At 40.8% G+C, this 21,464-nt stretch overlaps 1 protein-coding gene across 1 annotated transcript in view; it reads left to right on the top strand.

Annotated features, from left to right (window-relative positions):
• Positions 1-1,035: 1,035 nt before the first annotated feature.
• Positions 1,036-21,464, top strand: part of LOC124267466 (F-box protein At5g06550-like) — a 40,130-nt gene continuing 19,701 nt past the window's right edge. Inside the window, 4 exon segments of the mRNA XM_046702386.1 lie at positions 1,036-2,988; positions 4,701-5,274; positions 15,491-15,515; positions 15,517-15,570. Coding sequence (XP_046558342.1) covers positions 4,970-5,274; positions 15,491-15,515; positions 15,517-15,570 — 384 coding nt within the window. The 5' untranslated portion in view covers positions 1,036-2,988; positions 4,701-4,969.

The raw sequence follows: 21,464 nt of genomic DNA, 5'->3' as shown, positions 1-21,464 counted from the left end.
GTGGGTTACATTGTCTGCTTGTTACACTGAGACCGGGTTCAATTCCCCACATGGGTCTAAAAGCAACATAAAACCACACTCACTCACTCACACACACACACTCTCTCTCTCTCTCTCTCTCTCTCTCTCTCTCTCTCTCTCTCTCTCTCTCTCTCTCTCTCTCTCTCTTCTCTCTTTCTCGGCTTCTCTCACTCTTTCTCTCTCCCTCCAGGGTTCAGTCCCTCATGGACACAATGTGTGAAGCCCATTTCTGTCCCTCTCTATTGCTCTCTCTCTCTCTCTCAGTCAGTCTCTCTCTCTCTCTCTCTTTCTCTCTCTCTCTCTCTCATCTCATCAATGATTTTATTTGATATGTCGTTGAAATAAAATATAATATTTAATGATTGTTTCATCTTTGCAGTTTCTTATTGAGTGGGAGCACTTGTCAGTATGACAGAAAAATAAATTTGTCTTGCCTTAACATATCACTATTTCACTCAACAAACAAAAATGTTTAACATTATTTGCCAGTCACTTACCTTATAACAACAGGGGACTCGTAAAGATTTGGGTTAGAATTGGTCTTCAGTAACCCTTGTTGTAAGAGGCGACTAAGAGGATAGGGTGGTCAGGCTAGCTGACTTGATTGACACATGTCATTGTATCCCAGTTGCATAGATCGATGCTCATGCTGTTGATCACTGGATTGTCTGGTCCAGACTTGACTGTTTACAGACTCCCACCATATAGCTGGAATGAGTGTGGCGTAAAACTAAACTCACTCACTATAACGACAGGGCAGGTTGATCTTTGTGAGGACTGTCAGTATTGCTAAACACCACACAACTAACAGCGCATGGTAAATACACCTAGACTTTAACCTGAGATAACCATTAGTGAGCACTTACTGTATATCAGCAGCAATACATTGTCATAATCATAACACAACACTCCAAAATCTCCTTAAAATCCTGAGATGATAGGAAGATTTCGACATAATTAGCCCTAACGGAACAGCTCGAAGTACATTTGTTAACACGTATATTTGTCAGCGAGTCTACACCCTGCCTGCGTGTACCTTGATAATCAGCTTGTGTCTACTTCCTACTGTGAGGGGGATCAACCTTCACCATGTGCTTGTGGTACAAGTCACGCAGATAAAGTCGACAGGCAGTACTCATCCCAGACACAATGTAGACCCTATACTTTATGGTCGACAGGCACAGGTTCTCCTGTTTAACGCAGGCAATCACATTCTGTGCAGCCTACGGTACATCTAAGTCCTGGTTGTGTGTTTGCCATGTGGTACTGTGGATGGAAACTTTAAACAACAGTTTTTCAAGGATACAGATTGTCAAGATTTCATTTTGTGTTCCAGTTCTTACAAGAAATCGTTTAAATGTCAGTTGACAGTTAATTGTGACAGGTGATTGTTGTCGTCGTAAGTCACCTGGACTTGAAACTTTCAAACAGCAGTATAAATTTCAACAGACTGGTTTAATGATCGTAATTCCCGAGGTGTTACCATCATGAACCTGGCCTGCTTGGTAGAGACAACTGATGACTGAGTGATTCAGTGTACATTCATTGGAGACACAAATGATCTTTATTGCTTCTGGCATTCCTACAACCAAGGAGGAGATTCTGTCCTATCGAGATCTGACCTGTGTTATAATGTCTGTGTTTGTGTCAAGAATATTGCACTTGTCCTGCTTGTATATCTCGACAATTTTCTCACGGGTTGTGGCGTAATCGAATCTGTGTCATATATAAATAGAATTCAATCATTATGTAATTGGTCATCAGTTTTACACTCATGTCATGGTTTTCATGACTCTGATGATTTCTATGTTTGAAATGTCAACTCTGAAAATCTAAAAGTATGTACAAAATCAGCATACAAGCACATAGTATGAGTTTTGGTATCATGGAAGACAAGTGTTCAACACACACAGGCTGTGTCTTATATAGGACTTATAAGTAGAACATAATAATCTGTATATGTAATGTATATGATCTTGTAACAATAACCATAGATTACTTTAAGTACAACTCACAATAACTTTTGTGTAAATGTTGAGCATTTTGTGGGTATTTGTTATAACCAGAATACATATATCTTCTGACTTCATAGCTATGTCAGTCAGTGAGAATTAAACTCACTCACGGCTATTTATAGAAAGTTTGACAACAGATCACACATACAGCTGAAATTGTAAGAGTGTGGGTTTACTTTGACTGAAGTCAGAATAATTGTTTGTCATGTCGTCAGACTGTGATTATATTTGAAGCTCTGTATGTATTAGGCTGACATTGATGTGTCTTTAAGAGCTACACTGTATCAAGCTATTTACTGACTGATAGTTCTTTCTGTATTTTGTCAAGTGGATCTGTCTGTTTCCTTGGTGACAACTGTTTTTCCGGATTGAGATCTTTGACAGTGCCAGTTTCGTGACTTTTGTGTTGAAGTGATCATGATTTCCTGGTGAAAATTATACATGTCTGTCTATCTCTTCTTGTTGAAGATGTTCGTGTTTTGTGAAGTGGAATAGAGTGTACGTGACTGAAACTACCTTGAATGTGGTATTTTGTATTTACTGTGCAATGGTTCAGGTACAAACAGCAGTTTTATACAGATATCGATATCGATAATACATTTATTGTGATTCATGAGAACTAAGTCTTTTGGAGCTATACAAACCAACACCTGTGAAGCCCATTATCCACAGCTGTCCGCAAGAAAGGTTCCTCGAAGTGACATTTATCAAATAATTATGGAAATTTGAAATTGTATGCACCCAATCTGTACCGTGTTATCATGCCTGCAGCTCCAACTCTGAAATGTCGATCGACTGGCAGAACTCGGATTCGAGATGACGGCATCCGTGTTACAACAAGGGACAAACATGGTTCACTGAAGGTGGCAGCACTGAGATCTGGTGGTCATGTGACTGATGAGGCTAGGGAACACGGAGCTGTTCGAAGAAGTGCCACAGATACTGTACATAGGTAAGTATACAGGTGTGTAGTTTGTTGTCAGGTGTTAACTAAGTTGTTGTCAAGTATTAACTTTTACACAGGTACGTGGTCGAGTCTGAAGTTTCTTGTCAGGTGTTAACTAATTTACACAGATAAGTATATAGGTGTGAAGTTTGTTGTCAGGTGTTAACTTTTACACAGGTAAGCAGACAGGTGTGAAGTTTGTTGTCAGGTATTAACTTTTACACAGATAAGTTGACAGGTGTGAAGTTTGTTGTCAGATGTTAACTTTTACACAGGTATGTAAATGAGTGTGAAGTTTCTTGTCAGGTGTTAACTAATTTACACAGATAAGTAGACAGATGTGAAGTTTGTTGTCAGGTGTTAACTTTTACACAGGTAAGCAGACAGGTGTGAAGTTTGTTGTCAGGTGCTAACTAATTTACACAGGTAAGTAGACAGGTGTGAAGTTTGTTGTCAGATGTTAACTTTTAAACAGGTATGTAAATGAGTGTGAAGTTTGTTGTCAAGCATTAACTTTTACACAGGTAAGTAGACAGGTGTGAAGTTTGTTGTCAAGGATTAACTTTTACACAGGTAAGTAAACAGGTGTGAAGTTTGTTGTCAGGTATTAACTTTTACACAGGTAAGTAGACAGGTGTGAAGTTTGTTGTCAATTATTAACTTTTACACAGGTACGTGGACGAGTGTAAGTTTGTTGTCAAGTATTAACTTTAACACAGGTACATGGACGAGTGTGAAATTTGTTGTCAAATATTAACTTTTACACAAGTACATGGACGAGTGTGACGTTTGTTATCAGGTGTTAATTAATTTACACAGGAACGTGGATATGTGTGTAAGTTTGTTGTCAGGTGTTAACTTTTACACAGGTGCGTGGACGAGTGTGAAGTTTGTTGTCAAGTATTAACTTTTACACAGGTACATGGACAAGTGTGACGTTTGTTATCAGGTGTTAACTAATTTACACAGGTATGTGGATGAGTGTGAAGTTTGTTATTAGGTGCTAACTAATTTGCATCCCATAACACGATTTAGCTAAATATTGCTAAATGTCAGTAGCTGGACAGGTAAGAGCAATACAAGCAGTGTTACCTTCTTCACATAGATTCGTTAGCTGGGATCTTATGGACAAATGTTTTTCAGGGTTAATTTTGACACAGGTTAATATACAGGTGTAAGGTTTGTTTTCAGGTGTTAACTTTTACAAAGGTAGCTGGACAGTTGTGAAGTTGTCACATGTTTGTATTCAGCTTTTAGTATTACACAGGTGCATGGACTGGTGTAAGCACACACTGCACTCAAAAGCTTCAGGATGAACAATTATTTATATATTGCCCATAGTGTTATCAACAAGGAATCTGGAAGTGGGAATCTGCCACTGAAATAGCTTGGTTGATTGGTTAGCTAGTTGGCTGGTTGGTTGTTTGGTTAGCTGGTTGGTTGGCTAGCTGGTTGGTTGCTTGCTTGCTTGTTTAACACCACACTCAGCAATATTCCAGCTATATGGTGGCAGTCTGTAAATAATCAAGCCTGGACCAGACCAGACAATCCAGTGATCAACAGCATGAGCATCAATCTATGCAACTGGGATACAATGAAATGACCAACCTCTTCAGCCTTCACTGATGATGTGTGACTGTATCAATTAATTGTACTCATTACATCCTGTTTAATTATCAAATCTTATGGACGATTCAGGAAATTATGATTTATTTCAGATCTCTAAAAATGACAGAAAGTAGCAAGGAGGAAAAGAATGGCGATGTGAAGCCTGAACGCAGTGATCCCCTGCCCGAGTCTTCCCTGAAACCTTACCAGACAGGGGTACTGGCTTTTCTAGCGGTAGTAGGGACTGCCATTATACTGAAAGACTTTGGGATCATTTGTCTTGATCTATGTCATACTAAATCTACACCACACAAATCTGGAAGTTTAGTCACGCCTGCTGAAAAGTGGCGGGAAGCTGATCAAGTGACACTTGATAAATATGATATCGATGTGTGCCATATTGACAGGGTGTTACGCTGATGAAATTACCGAGGAACGGTTTGACAAGGAATATCGGTTAAAAAAGCCTGTGCTATTAAAGTTCCGGAATGGCGCTAAAGACTGGACTGATCCTGAAAAATGGACTTTGAAGAGTTTAAAATCAACGTATGGACAGTGGATGCTGTATTCTGGTAGTTCCCTGGAAGTGGTAAGAAGAGGCGGCAACGGGTACTTAGGATCGTCGTTTGAAGAATATGTGGACGGAATGATGGCTGAAGGGCAAGATGATAAAAAGGAGCCTCCGTAAGTTTGACCTTATTTTGTTTAATTCTTTTATCACATAAAAATATAGGATGTAATTCCTAGCCAATGAGGATTGGTTGTTCAAAATGTCTCATCTTGTCAAGCACTTGCTTTCCTGGTCCCAACTCAAGTATTTATACACAGCTGTTATGTTTGGGTAAGACACCATTTTAGAAAATGAGTTTTGTTCCGTATACAGTGAGAAAATGTTTAAATTATTTAGATATGATGCTGTAATCTGAATCTGTGGGTTTTGTTTTCTTGCAATGGTTCATAAATTCTTTGATATTTTGTCCCAGTCCTTAGAGAATGTACTAAGAAAGTAGTCCAGTTCAGGTCTGCAGTGGTCAGCCAAGTCTGAATGTCTTGATCCTGAATTTAAGCAGTGACCCGTGAAGATCCGGGTTGGAATTGTCCTTCAGCAACCCATGTTTGTCGTAAGAGGGGACTAATGGGGTCAGGCTCCCTGACTGGGTTGACACATGTCATCAGTTCCCACTTGGGTAGATCGATGACATGCTGTTGATCACTGGATTGTTTGGTCCAGATCTGATTATTTACGGACCGCCGCCATACACCTGGAATATTGCTGAGTGCGGCTTAAAACTAAACTTGTTTTACAAATATTGTCAAAAATAGTTCTCTACAGTTTCTCCATGGTGTATTGCTTCTGCCAACACTGCCCTTCATAATGACACAGGCAAGTTCTTAATGATAAGGTTTAGGTCACAATGATATGGGGGGAGTCTTAGGACCTCAAGTCCATTGGGCGGTGGGGTAGCCTAGTGGTTAAAGTGTTCGTTTGTCACGCTGAAGACTAGGTTCAATTCCCCACATGGGTACAATGTGTGAAGTACGTTTCTGGTGTCCCCTGCCATGATATTGCTGGAGTATAGTTTTAGCACTATTCCAGCAATATCACGGCAGGGCACACCATAAAATGGGCTCCACACATTGTACCCATGTGGGGAATTAATTCTGGGCGCCACCACACCACCAACACACCACCTCCACACCACCTCCACACCTCCACACCTCCACACCTCCACACCACCACACCAACACACCAACACACCACCACACTTCCAAACCACCACACCTCCATACCACGTACACCACCACACCTCCAAACCACCACACCTCCACACCTCCACACCACCACCCACCACACCACCACACCTCCACACCACCACACACCACCACACCTCCAAACCTCCACACCTCCACACCACCACACCACACAACACCCCACACCCACACCACCACCACCTCCATACCCTCCACACCTCCACACTTCCACACCTCCACACCACCACACCTCCACACCACCACACTACCATAACACCACACCTCCACACCTCCACACCACCACACCTCCACACCACCACACCTCCACAACACCCCACTTCCACACCTCCACACCACCACACCACCACACCTCCACTACCACCACACCACCATACCTCCACACCACCCCACCTCCACACCACCACACCTCCACAACACCACACCTCCACACCACCTCACCTCCATAACACCACACCACCACAACACCCACCAGTCAGGTTGTCACAACAGTCACCAACACCAACATCTACCGCTACATGATTGTTTGTTTAACAACCTTTTCTCTACTCCATGACAGGGGTGGTGGGGTGGCCTAGTGGTTAAAAGCCTTCGCTTGTCATGCCAAAGACCCGGGTTCAATTCCCCTCATGGGTACAATGTGTGAAGCCCATTTCTGGTGTCCCCCGCCGTGATATTGCTGGAATATTGCTAAAAGCGGCATTAATCTAAACTCACTCACTCATTCACCAAATACTCCATGACAATGTCTGAAATGATGGTGATGAGTTGCTATGGGCAAATACACAACTTTCATGCTATTTATGACGAATTGTTGCTTTCGGGTATATATCTATTTGGCATTTCATCAGTTCAATTTAGCAGAGAACAGACAGTAATGATTATAACACTGACTCTTTCCACAAATCCTGAAACAGCTGTGAGAGATACATGCAGCCACTTGTCCATGAGAGCTGAACGTGTTTTGTAGGCAGTGTAAGGAACAATGGAAAGTGTTTTTCTGACATGTAATCATTTCATGACTGATGAGGTACTACTGTCTTGATGTGGCAAGGCTCATTTGTTTCTGTAAACAGAAAATATATTTGGAAAAGTATTGATTCTCAGTAAATATTCTGTGGCAACACCTGCTGGATATGACCGCCTCCGTGCTGTAGTGGTCAGAGCGTCCGCCGGAGAGTGGAAAGTTGCAGGTTCGATCCCCGACCGCGTCATACCAAAAGACGTTAAATTTGGTACTTGTTGGTCCCTGTCTGGCGCTTGGCATTAATGGGTACAACAAGGACTGGTCGGCTCGGAGTCAGTATAATGTGTCTGAGTGGGGTATTCATGCTTCACTGCGGGATGGTATTTCAGTAGGCCAGCACTATAAAACCAGCTTAAGTCTGGGCTAGTACAAGCACATACATATACACACGCATGCACGTCGTCATATGAGTGAAAAATTCTCAAGCACGACATAAAACCCAATTTCACCTCACCTCACCTGCTGGATATAACTTGCCATACCAATCTCCTATCTTCTCTTTCCCCTTCAGCTCATAAAACTAAACTCACTCACACACTGACACACTCACCCTTGCAAGAGGCAACTGACGGGATTGGGTGGTCAGGCTCGCTGACTTGGTTGACACATTTGATCGTATCCCAATTGCGTAGATCAATGCTCATGATGTTGATCACTGGATTGTCTGGTCCAGATTTGATTATTTACAGACCGATTTACATATTGCTGGAAATTTTGCAGCATTAAACAACAAACCAGCCAACCAACCATCATGCTGATTGATAGAGACATTCTGTATCATCCAGAACTTGGTTTAAGTCAGAAAGTCAGCAAATGCTGCTGTATAAATAAACTTAGGCTCAGTATTATTCGTTACACTGCTACACCGAGTCTTAACAAACTGGTAAACTGGTAAATTCTGTTGGTTCCCAGAAGTGAAATAGACAGACTGGCATGATTTCTCCATGACATAGTCATGTACCAGGTTCGAATCCCTGATTCTTGGATTGCCAGGAAGACTCCTCTGTTGATGTATTTCACAAAAATGGTAAAATCTAGGACCTGTAACACTTCATCCATCCTAAATTAAGCTTACACAGCGATGTGTCTGAAACTTTGTTCAAAACAGCATTAAACACCTCACATGCTGATTAGAAGCAGCATGTGCCCAATTAGCTAACCATTTTGCTGTGACTGCACCATGGAACAACAAACTCCCACACCCTATGTTCAATAAACTGTCCTTATCATGTTTATTGTTGAAGCAGTTCCTTGACAAGAAAACCTTTCAGCTTGTATCAACAATTATAAGTCGTATTCTGTTTGGTGATCGTTTATCGCATGGGTTTGATTTATCTTGCTGAGAGACAAATACTGGGAGGTATTCTGTTGCAGACTGCCCTGGTAGTGGGAGGCTTGCTTCTTGCTGATATCATGCTCAAGTTTTGTTAAGGATGTTCCTATAAATGCTTAGATTAACATCTTGTCTCTGAAATGAACATATTTTACAGAAAAGAGACTCTTCATAAATGATTAGGGGCTGTAGGGTAGTCTTGTGGTTAAAGCGTTGGCTCCTCATGCCGAAAACCCAGGTTCGATTCCCCAGATGGGTGCAGTATGTGAAGCCCCTTTCTGGTGTCCCCCACCGTGATATTGCTGGAAGCGGCGTAAAACCATACTCACTCATAAATGATTATCATAAAATATATAGAAATTGAGTCCAAAGACTTTCTTCATATTTACAAACTGAAACTGATGAAATCTGGACTGGACACATATTCTAGACTAGCATGAGCTGCATTGGTTATATTTGTGTCTGTTTGACAGACTAATGAATGCCTGATGCAGCATATAGCAATATCATTCAAATCAGATCTTAGCTCTTGCTACCATTAAACAGAGACCTGGAGGCACCCCATTACAGGTCCCTTCAGGTCGACCTGTCACGAACTTTGACCAGTCAATGAAGTAGTTCACAATTCGACATTAGCCAATCAGAAAGCTGCTTTCTCAAGACATAAGTCACTAGTCCCAAACCACCAACTTCCATTTAAGACTGTGCTTTGAAAATAATTGTTGACAAAGTTCTTGATTTAACATTTGAAAACTGAACAAAGGAACATCCTTTATGTTGAATTGATGGCGGAGATTGTATGGCAGTAATACCCATGGGCAATGGAAAGTCTCCACTGTTCAAATGTTTTCCCATTGAAGCACAAGATTGATGAAGATTTTGATCAAACGGGTCATACTGCCCATTACGAGGCTGCTTGATTAGAAAACACATTCTGCCTATCACCTTCTGATCTGGAAAGCTAGGCTCTGATTGGTCAGAGGAAAGGTCTGTCTGACATGGGAAGTCTCTGATCTTTGTTCAGCAGCAGCGAGACTTGAGATAAGAGCTTGATGATACTGCACCTAATAGCTGCTTCTTATCAAATACTATATTTTTATTTTTATAAATGTGAAAATGATTTTGTAGCAGAGTCTTTGTAATCTGACTGCTCGTCTGGCAGAGGTATCTTTTTCAGAAAATATATAGTACTGATTAGTAAGAACAATCATCTATCTAAATTTCTTCTTTTTCACCAAATGATTTATGTTCTGGAAATTGTAATATTTGTGATTATTATTTGATAAGCTTGATAACGAGGGCCAAGAAGTGCTCCTGTTTTGAGCCTTCCTTGCGCTTTCTTTGTGGGAAAAATGAAAGTGAAAATATTCTTGGATTTTATCAATAATTATGTCAATATGGAGCCATGCTTATAAGTGATTTTGTTTAAACATATATTTTTTAAAATGTAACTAATTTGGTTATGATCATGATAATCAAGATTTTAAATTGACACTTTGAGTTTTTTAATATATTTTTGTAATGTTAACATGAATAGATATTCAGATTTTCAACTCTGTCAAATTCATTATAAAGATCCCTGCCTCGTATCATTTAATGTTCCCTATTAAGAAAATGTGTTCTCTTCTATCTCTGAATTATTGACTCTATGGTTCGCTGTGTGGAGTTGCATCCCTTGGATGAACCAGGAACCTATGAACATATGGTTCATATCGAAGTTCACTGTGTTTATCTGTCTAGGTTTTGTCATGAATATGCCATTACTTGCTGGTTCCACTGAAGTGGGAAATGTCTTAACTATTACACTTTGGGCTTTCCTAAACATTAATGAGTTAGTGAGTATGGTTTTACGCTGCTTTTAGTAATATTCCAGCAATATCACAGCGGGGTCACCGGAAAAGGGCTTCACACATTGTACCCATGTGCGGAATCAAACCCGTGACAAGAGAACGCTTCAACCACTAGGCTACCCCACCGCCCTCCTTCCACATTAAGCTAGCACTCCATGATATACATGTAACTATAAGCGTCAAACCCAACTCTCTCACTCACTCAGTGATTTCTGTGCTATGCAACAAATACACACCCACTCTTGACTTCATGAAATATGAAGTCCAACCAATCAATCATTGCTCACATCCATCAAATAAATGTACACAAATGTCTTGCACAATTTGTAAAAATATATATGACAAAATGCCTAATGCTTACATCTGAAAACAAAATAGGAAATGAAAAACAAGGCCGCCTCCTGTGAAAGCCGACATGCTGGGATATCACCCATCAAATAAATGAAATCAAATGTCTTCCACGGTTTGTGAAAGTAAGATTCATGAAAATAATTTTAAAAATATGAAATGGATATTGCCTCACATTTTGAAAAAATATGAAAAATAAGGTCTCCTCCTATGACAGCCATCATGCTGCTATCACCCATCAAATAAATATACTCAAATGTCTTGCACAGTTTGTAAACATAAATAAAAAATATTTCAAATGGATATTGCCTCACATTTTGAATAAAAATAGATTTTGAAAACTAGGTCTTCCCTGTAACAGCCAACAAATACACATCTAAATTTGTAAAAGACTTGCCATGAAATATGAAGTCCAACTAATCAATCATTGCTCACATCCATCAAATAAATGGGTACATAGTAAATGTCTTGCACAATTTGTAAAAATATATATGACAAAATGCCTAATGCTTACATCTGAAAACAAAATAGGAAATGAAAACAAGGTCGCCTCCTGTGAAAGCCTACATGCTGGGATATCACCCATCAAATAAATGAAATCAAATGTCTTCCACAGTTTGTGAAAGTAAGATTCATGAAAATAATTTTAAAAATATGAAATGGATATTGCCTCACATTTTTTGAAAAATATGAAAAATAAGGTCTCCTCCTATGACAGCCATCATGCTGCGCTATCGCCCATCAAATAAATATACTCAAATGTCTTGCACAGTTTGTAAACATAAAATAAAAATATTTCAAATGGATATTGCCTCACATTTTGAATAAAAAATAGATTTTGAAAACTAGGTCTTCTCCTGTAACAGCCGTCATGCTGGGATATAAACTAAATTTGTAAAAAGTACAATTTCTGTGGACTCCATGAACCACAACATGAGACTAGGAACCTACTCTCCTTATTAACCCTGTGTATATCAAGGACGGGCTCTTAGTGTAATATGCCTCCACACTTGCCGACAACATGAGACTAGGAACCTACTCTCCATATTAACCCCGTGTATATCAAGGACGGGCTCGTAGTGTAATATGCCTCCACACTTGCCGACAACATGAGACTAGGAACCTACTCTCCATATTAACCCTGTGAATATCAAGGACGGGCTCCAAGTGTAATATACCTCCACACATGCCGACAACATGAGACTAGGAACCTACTCTCCATATTAACCCTGTGTATATCAAGGACGGGCTCTTAGTGTAATATGCCTCCACACTTGCCGACAACATGAGACTAGGAACCTACTCTCCATATTAACCCCGTGTATATCAAGGACGGGCTCTTAGTGTAATATGCCTCCACACTTGCCGACAACATGAGACTAGGAACCTACTCTCCATATTAACCCTGTGTATATCAAGGACGGGCTCTTAGTGTAATATGCCTCCACACTTGCCAACAACAACATGAGACTAGGAACCTACTATATCAAGGATGGGCTCTATATTAACCCCACACTTTTGTATATCAAGGATATCGGGGGCTCCAAGTGTAATATACCTCCACACTTGCCCGACAACATGAGACTAGGAACCTACTCTCCATATTAACCCTGTGTATATCAAGGACGGGTCTCCAAGTGTAATATACCTCCACACTTGCCCGACAAGATGAGACTAGGAACCTACTCTCCATATTAACCCTGTGTATATCAAGGACCCAGTCTCCAAGTGTAATATACCTCCACATTTACCCGACAATATGAGACTAGGAACCTACTCTCCATATTAACCCTGTGTATATCAAGGGATCTGGGCTCCAAGTGTAATATACCTCCACACTTATATCAAGGATGACAATATGAGACTAGGAACCTACTCTCCATATTAACCCTGTGTATATCAAGGATGGGCTCCAAGTGTAATATACCTCCACACTTGCTGACAACATGAGACTAGGAACCTACTCTCTCATGTATTAACCCTGTGTGATATCAAGGATGGGCTCTAAGTGTAATATACCTCCACACTTGCCAACAACATGAGACTAGGAACCTACTCCATATTAACCCTGTGTATATCAAGGATGGGCTCTAAGTGTAATATACCTCCACACTTGCCGACAACATGAGACTAGGAACCTACTCTCCATATTAACCCTGTGTATATCAAGGATGGGCTCTAAGTGTAATATACCTCCACACTTGCCGACAACATGAGACTAGGAACCTACTCTCCATATTAACCCTGTGTATATCAAGGATGGGCTCTAAGTGTAATATACCTCCACACTTGCCGACAACATGAGACTAGGAACCTACTCTCCATATTAACCCTGTGTATATCAAGGACAGTCTCCAAGTGTAATATACCTCCACACTTGCCGACAACATGAGACTAGGAACCTACTCTCCATATTAACCCTGTGTATATCAAGGACGGGCTCCAAGTGTAATATACCTCCACACTTGCCGACAACATGAGACTAGGAACCTACTCTCCATATTAACCCTGTGTATATCAAGGACGGGCTCCAAGTGTAATATACCTCCACACTTGCTGACAACATGAGACTAGGAACCTACTCTCCATATTAACCCTGTGTATATCAAGGACGGGCTCCAAGTGTAATATACCTCCACACTTGCCACAACATGAGACTAGGAACCTACTCTCCATATTAACCCTGTGTATATCAAGGATGGGCTCTAAGTGTAATATACCTCCACACTTGCTGAACAACATGAGACTAGGAACCTACTCTCCATATTAACCCTGTGTATATCAAGGATGGGCTCTAAGTGTAATATACCTCCACACTTGCCAACAACATGAGACTAGGAACCTACTCTCCATATTAACCCTGTGTATATCAAGGATGGGCTCCAAGTGTAATATACCTCCACACTTGCCAACAACATGAGACTAGGAACCTACTCTCCATATTAACCCTGTGTATATCAAGGATGGGCTCCAAGTGTAATATACCTCCACACTTGCCGACAACATGAGACTAGGAACCTACTCTCCATATTAACCCTGTGTATATCAAGGATGGGCTCTAAGTGTAATATACCTCCACACTTGCCGACAACATGAGACTAGGAACCTACTCTCCATATTAACCCTGTGTATATCAAGGATGGGCTCTAAGTGTAATATACCTCCACACTTGCCGACAACATGAGACTAGGAACCTACTCTCCATATTAACCCTGTGTATATCAAGGATGGGCTCTAAGTGTAATATACCTCCACACTTGCCGACAACATGAGACTAGGAACCTACTCTCCATATTAACCCTGTGTATATCAAGGATGGGCTCCAAGTGTAATATACCTCCACACTTGCCGACAAAATGAGACTAGGAACCTACTCTCCATATTAACGCCGTGTATATCAAGGACGGTCTCCAAGTGTAATATACCTCCACACTTGCCGACAACATGAGACTAGGAACCTACCCTCCATATTAACGCTGTGTATATCAAGGACGGTCTCCAAGTGTAATATACCCCCACACTTGCCGACAAAATGAGACTAGGAACCTACCCTCCATATTAACGCTGTGTATATCAAGGACGGTCTCCAAGTGTAATATACCTCCACACTTGCCGACAAAATGAGACTAGGAACCTACCCTCCATATTAACCCTGTGTATATCAAGGCGGGCTCCAAGTGTAATATACCTCCACACTTGCCAACAACATGCCACAGTCTTCCTTTAATCTGCCAGTGATTTATGTTCAGAACCTGCCAACAGGCAGATTATACAGCTTACACCTGTCTTGTCGTACCTTGATTGCCAGTAATTAATAATCCTCTATAGGTCCATGTTATCCCATCCTCTGGCAGGTGTTATAGGGGATACTGTATAGCACTTGTTCAATATACACTGTAGGGGCTGGACTTAGTCATGGTTGTGTATCTGTAGTAGAACTATTGATGATAAGACTTCTTATATGTGTATATTCAAACATGAGATCATTGAATCAATGTCACTGGAGCAGTATGCACTTACTTTTCATTCTCAACTCCCTGGGGAGCATGTAATACATGCTGCTTGAGAGGTGCATGAAAGGGTGAAAATCCCATAATCATTTCATCCTACCGGGTACCCTGTAGGGCTATGTATTGTCAAATATACTGACTTGCAATATATAACAATATAGGTATCATTGCCAATACACAGCCCAACTGGGGATCCATGAAGATCCGGGTTAGAAGTGGTCTTCAGTAATCCATACTTGTCGTAACAGGTGACTAACGGGATCAGGTGATCAGGCTCGCTGACTTGGTTGACATATATCATTGTACCCCAATTGTGTAGATCAATGCTCATCCTGTTAATCACTGGATTGTCTGGTCCAGACTCGATTATTTACAGACCACTGCCATATAGCTGGAATATTGCTGAGTGCAGTGTTAAACAACAATCAATAAAAAAAATCAATAAATTCTATAAATCAGTTGTCAAATCCATGGACTCCAACTGGTCTAGACTTTTCTTGAGCGTTAGTCCATTTGACTTTGTGAAGAAAATGAACATAATACTGCTGTCTTATGTTTTCAGGTATGTGTTCGATCGATCGTTCTACGAACGACACCGACCTGTCGGACACCCTGAACCTTCCGTCATTTCTCTCAGTAGATGTAAGTATATAAGGGATGGTTGATGAGTCCCCCTTTTTAAATATTCCAGACCTGGGAGACTACTGGAGTGATGTCCGTCATTTGTTGCAGTCATAATGTATCTCGATAGTAAGGTCGTGATACCAAACATTTCTGTGCTTAAATATATACTCTTAAAAAAAAGTAGAGAAACTTCATTTTTAATTTACAATTGAAAATATTGGGAGATATATTAGAGTCAATCAATGTTGATATGATAATAATGTTTTGAGAGTGCATCACTACTTGCACTTCCTTAGGACCATATTTTTTGTACAGTAATCGTTCTTGAAAGATGATTGTTGTATGACATGAAATTTGCATGTGTACAATTTTCATTTTCAAACAAAAAATCGGCTAGAAACAAACACTAACACCTGTGTGATGAAAGATGATTGTCAAAATTAATGATCTACAGTGATTTATCGACCTTCTTGAAAACCATCAAGATCAAGAATGATACACCATGCACAAGTATGGGGCTACCGTGCATCCCATGCATTGTGTTGGCATAGGGGTGGCGATAAAGAGAAATGGTGGTGCGTTTGCTAACCCTTATACTTCCTATCCATATTGAAAGTTCAGGTTCCCCTACCATATTTAAGAGTATATGTGTAACCCAACTAAAATGTGTTCCGTCAGTTATAATGAAATAATACACCTGTGTCTTTATGATATTGTTACGCAAAAGCAGGAATTCGTATTTTATAAGGACGCCGATTTATTTGCCATGTTTGTGTCAGATTTGTTTACATGCATTTTCCACTGTAATGTGCTCAAATATTTTCAAATTGTCTTTGTGTGGGAGGGGCACTAAAATTGTTGGTAATGATTTGGCAACACGTAGACAATGTTTGTAACTTGTAAGTCACTACTGAAACACTTTTCAAAATATTTCTATTGTGTGTTTTTTTAAATAATCCCATAACACTGAGTGTGTACATTCTTTTGTATGTCAGCTTAGTTCAATGTTTATGAGACCCATTAAAGGCACAATGTCACACATTTTGAACAATATTTTGTCCTATTGATATTATACATATAAAAAACACTCACTCACTTTAGCTTCCTACTGATACAATAAAAGACTTATTATCCCTTACGACTTGCCTCAAATCAATAATTCAGACTTCGAGCAAACAGCTTCCAAACAGACAAAACTTGCCACATATTGAGTGTAAACATCGAAAACTGTCACAGGCAGTTTTGTCGGTGTTTGCCGAACTGGTTTCAATCACAAGTTGTGAGTAGGATGTTCGTAATGAGCGCTCTAAAGAGTGCACTTGAAATAATGTTCGGCCGGTAGCGGGTGCAAGAGTCGATTTAATGCAACGTTGCAGTAATTCATTTGAAAGTTTTTATTTAATATTGTGATCTAAATGCATAATATCTTTTGGAATAAACTATATGGTAGCTTCCCTGAGGGCTGATAGTATTATTGAGAGAAATGCATTATTTGTTTTTAGTGAGTGAGTGAGTGTGTTTAGTTTTACGCCGTACTCAGCAATATTCCAGCTATATGGCGGCAGTCTGTAAATAAGCGAGTCTGGACCAGACAATCCAGTAATCAACAACATGAGCATCGATCTGCGCAAATTGGGAACCGATGACATGTGTCAACCAAGTCAGCGAGCCTGACCACCTGATCCTCTTACAACAAGCATGGGTTACTGAAGACCAATATTCTAACCCAGACCTTCATGGGTTTATTTATTTTTAGAGAAGTGTGATGTGATACAGTGCCTTTAACTTATCTCATGTTGACATATTTGTCAGAGAAGGGCGATCATATAATGGCCCAGGAACACAGATCTCCCCTGCACAACCTTCTGCATGACAGGATTGTTTAGTGAAATTCATTCATGGGGCCGTGGTGGGCGAGCGATCTAAGGTGCCAGGCTGGTGATCCAGCGAGCTAAAGATGCTGGGATCGAGCCTACCTGTGACTGGGTGTAAAAACCTTGGAGTCAACTTTGTGTGCAGACTCTTGCAGTGTTGTAAAACAATCCCTAGTGTACATGGGCTCGTAACTCGAAGCAGTATTTAGATTGTCTTTAATTAAGGCTAATCATCAAGCATACATTATTTCAACGTTGTGTAACTCAAAGTAATCCATAAAATTGGGACAATCCTTAAAAGGCAAGTTAGCGACTGTGTTTAAGGTGTACCCATGACCAACCTTTAAGCAGTCTTTAACTGGTCGTAATCCATATCAACCTATCAAAATGGCAATTTATATCTACGACAGAAAAATCCATAATGTCAACCGTGTATTCCACAACAGAAATAATCCGTTAGACACACTGAATGATGCCGAAATACAGCAAGATTCAGACACAACAGGTTTTTAACTGTGTGATTTAATCAGAGATGATGTTGCACGTCCTACATGTCTGTCAAATGCTCTAAGTGTATCACTTCAAGTTGTGACAGCGCTTCGTTATTATGCAACTGGGAGCAAACATGCCAATGAGTATTTTAATTTTCCCAAAATACAAGTTGAAAAACAGAAAATGAAAGCTGATTTCATCCAAATAGCTGATTTTCCAAATGTGCTTGGATCTATAGACGGTTCCATAATCCCAATCAAAGCGCCAAGAAAAGATGAACATTTGTTTATATCTAGGAAAGGATACCATGGCATAATTGTTTAACTTGTGAATCATTTCAGGGCTCAACTGCAAATACCAAACATATTTGAACAATGGCCTGGCAGCATTCACGATTCTCATATCCTACCCATCACAAGTGTAGACTCACTAGTGTAAATGTAGCCACTTACTTCAGTCAACTGTTCTAAACTAGATTTTCAAAATATTCCACACTGCTTGAAGGTGCTTGTTTACACATGAACTGATGTATTGTAAAACGAATTAGTAACGTTGAAAAAATTATTGTCATGAGTTCAATAAATGATGACACTCAGTGAAAATTGGCAAATTCTTAAAACTTTACACCAAAATGCAGCTGTTCACATGCACGATATTCACACATGTGACTCAGCAATTTGATGCATGATACTCGTGCAGTTCACCTGCATAAATTTGGCAGTTGGTTCCCCCAAGGTAGTGGAGAAATTCATCTTCGATGTAACCATATAAATATTCATAACATATAGGGAGTGCTTTCAGTGAGTCTAAACTTTTGATGGGTAGTATATTTGGAATCTGTGAAACCTGAAGCATTCATTGTTGGTGGGAGATTGTTGGTTGCTAGGAGACAGTGGGTATGCATGTGCTCCATGGATGACTACTCCTATGTTGAATCCTACAAGACCAAATGAACAACGGTATAACATCTCTCAGCGTAAAACCCGAAACACAAGTGAAAGGACAATCGGTGTTTGGAAAATGAGATTTTGTTGTCTTCACAAATCTGGAGGGTGCATGCTATTTGAACTTTCAAAATGTTGCAAAATAATAGTTGCAACGGCAAGGCTGCACAATATTTGCATCGCAAAAGGCCTACAACTTCATGATGAACTTGATGACAATGAGGTGAGGTGAGGTGAAATTGGGTTTAACGTTGTGCTTGAGAATATTTCGCTCATATGATGACGTGCATGCGTGTGTATGTGTATGTGCGGCTGCTTGTACTAACCCAGACTGAAGCTGGTTTTATAGTGCTAGCCCACTGAGATGCCATGCCGCAGTGAAGCACGAATACCCCACTCAGACACATTATACTGACTCCGAGCCGACCAGTCCTTGTTGTACCCATTAATGCCGAGCGCCAGGCAGGGACCAACAAGTACCATATTTTAACGTCTTTTGGTATGACGCGGTCGGGGATCGAACCCGCGACCTTCCGCTCTCCGGGCGAACGCTCTAACCACTACACCACGGAGGCGGCCTGATGACAATGAAGATGAGGATGATGATAACTTCTTAATTCGTGGAAATCAACAACAAAGAAATGGTTTTGGAGTTAAAAACAATTTAATCGAAACGATATATTTTCAAGGAAATGAAAATTCAACAGAAAAAGAGCAACGTGTAAAACAAAATTCAACATGTATAATCTTTGTAAATATTGCAAAACGACCTGCTTTCAAAATATTTAACGTGTCAATATATGGTTTTAACAGTTGAAAAATCTTTTCAAAAGGGGAATCCCATTGTCTTTAACCTTGCCTAAGCTGTCTATATTTACCCTTTTTTAAGAACGCCTAACGAACGCTTAACGATTGTTTAGCGAATGCTTCGTGTTACGAGCCCCAGTACACAACCCTGTGCACTTAAAAGTACCCTTGATTCTGTTGGTATATATGACCAGATGGTAGCCACATGAATATGTGCAAATACCCAGTTGCGGGTACAGTAACGTGCAGTAAACTTGGACAAAGTACTGTGACTATGTGTCTCAGTCCAAACAACTGTGAATGGGTACCTCGTAAGGATGGGAAAGCTACACTAACTCTGTGCGCCTAGTGGCTGCAAGAGTTGTATGATCCCCATGGAGTTGAGATTGATAATACGACGTGCCTTTGAGATTGACATCCAGTGATCAAGGGAAAAACAAAGCACCTTTGAGCAGCTGAGCTTGTTCTTTTTTTTGTGTGGTAAAACCTGAAGACAAATTAGTTTTTTAATCCTTTTTTAGAAACAGATGTTTTTTTATTGAAAGACTGCCTTCACGTTGTTGGAATATTGCTGGTCGCAATGTCAACAGGAAAACAAACTATTCAGCTTAAATACGAGTGTACATTTAGCATTGACTACAGTCTTTTTCCATGTTATTTCTTCCTGTATAATGTGATTTGAATGTGAACAAACTTAATATAAAGCATATATATACTCTCCCAAGAAAGAAACGCATATAGGAATTTCAACTGTATTTTTATGTTTATTTTGAAACATCTTGTAGGCTTTATGAGTCAGTGAAATATAGCGAAATTGCACACTGGGAATGCAGACTTATCCGTTTTTGTCACCAACTCGAGGAAAGTCAGTTTGAGTGTCACATGGAGACGTGTGGTGGCGCTGAAGTCAATACCTCGTGTGACCACCGTGGGCATCCAGAACTGCACGGCATCGCCTCGGCATCGAACGAATAAGTCTCAGAATCTCGTGTTGCCCAATCACAGCCCACTCTGCCTGTAGTGCCTGTGCGAGTTGCTGAAGTGTCTGGGGCTGAGGGTTATGGCGTCACACCTGTCTGTCCAGGGCATCCCACAGATGTTCGATCGGGTTTAAGTCCGCTGATCTTGAGGGCCAGGGGAGCACATTGATGTTGTGGTTCTGGAGGAAGTCTCTAGTGTGACGTGCTGTGTGGGGCCTGGCATTGTCCTGTTGAAACAATTCCCTCTGGCGATCAATGATTGGAAGGAGGTGTGGGCGTGGATTTCGGCCACAGTACCGCTGAGCTGTCAGGTTGCCCTGGATCATCACCAAATCACTTCTCCTATGGCAGGTGATCGCCCCCACATCATAACACTGCCCCGGCCGAATCTGTCCACCTGGGGAACGCAGGCGCCGGTGAAACGCTTCACGCCGACGCCTGTACACCGGCATTCTTCCATCGCGTGCTCAAATAGAAATCGTGATTCGCCACTGAACCAGATTCTACGCCAATTCGGTAGGTTCCAGGCCTGAACGTTGGTGCACCATTGAACTCGATATCGACGATGTTGTTGTCAAGCACAGGGCCAAAATAAGGTCTTCTGGCACGTAAACCAGCCTCTCTCAACCTGTTCCTGATGATCTGTGCAGAAAGCCTCCTCAATCCGGTATTTGTCGAAGCGGTACTGGTCGCCGTAGCTGTTCGATGACGCAGGTGATGTACCGGATGTAGCGATCCTGGCGCCGCGAGTGGTCGCCTCCAGGTCGCGAACTACTTAGGGGCATCTGCTACCGCGATTCTGCCAGCCATATCTC

Source organism: Haliotis rubra, unplaced genomic scaffold (assembly GCF_003918875.1).
Source record: "Haliotis rubra isolate DU_JTF1 unplaced genomic scaffold, ASM391887v1 Scf1312, whole genome shotgun sequence".
NCBI classification, from domain to species: Eukaryota; Metazoa; Mollusca; class Gastropoda; order Lepetellida; family Haliotidae; genus Haliotis; species Haliotis rubra.
Note: the sequence above shows the minus strand (reverse complement) of the source record. Positions and strands in the feature narration are given on the sequence as shown.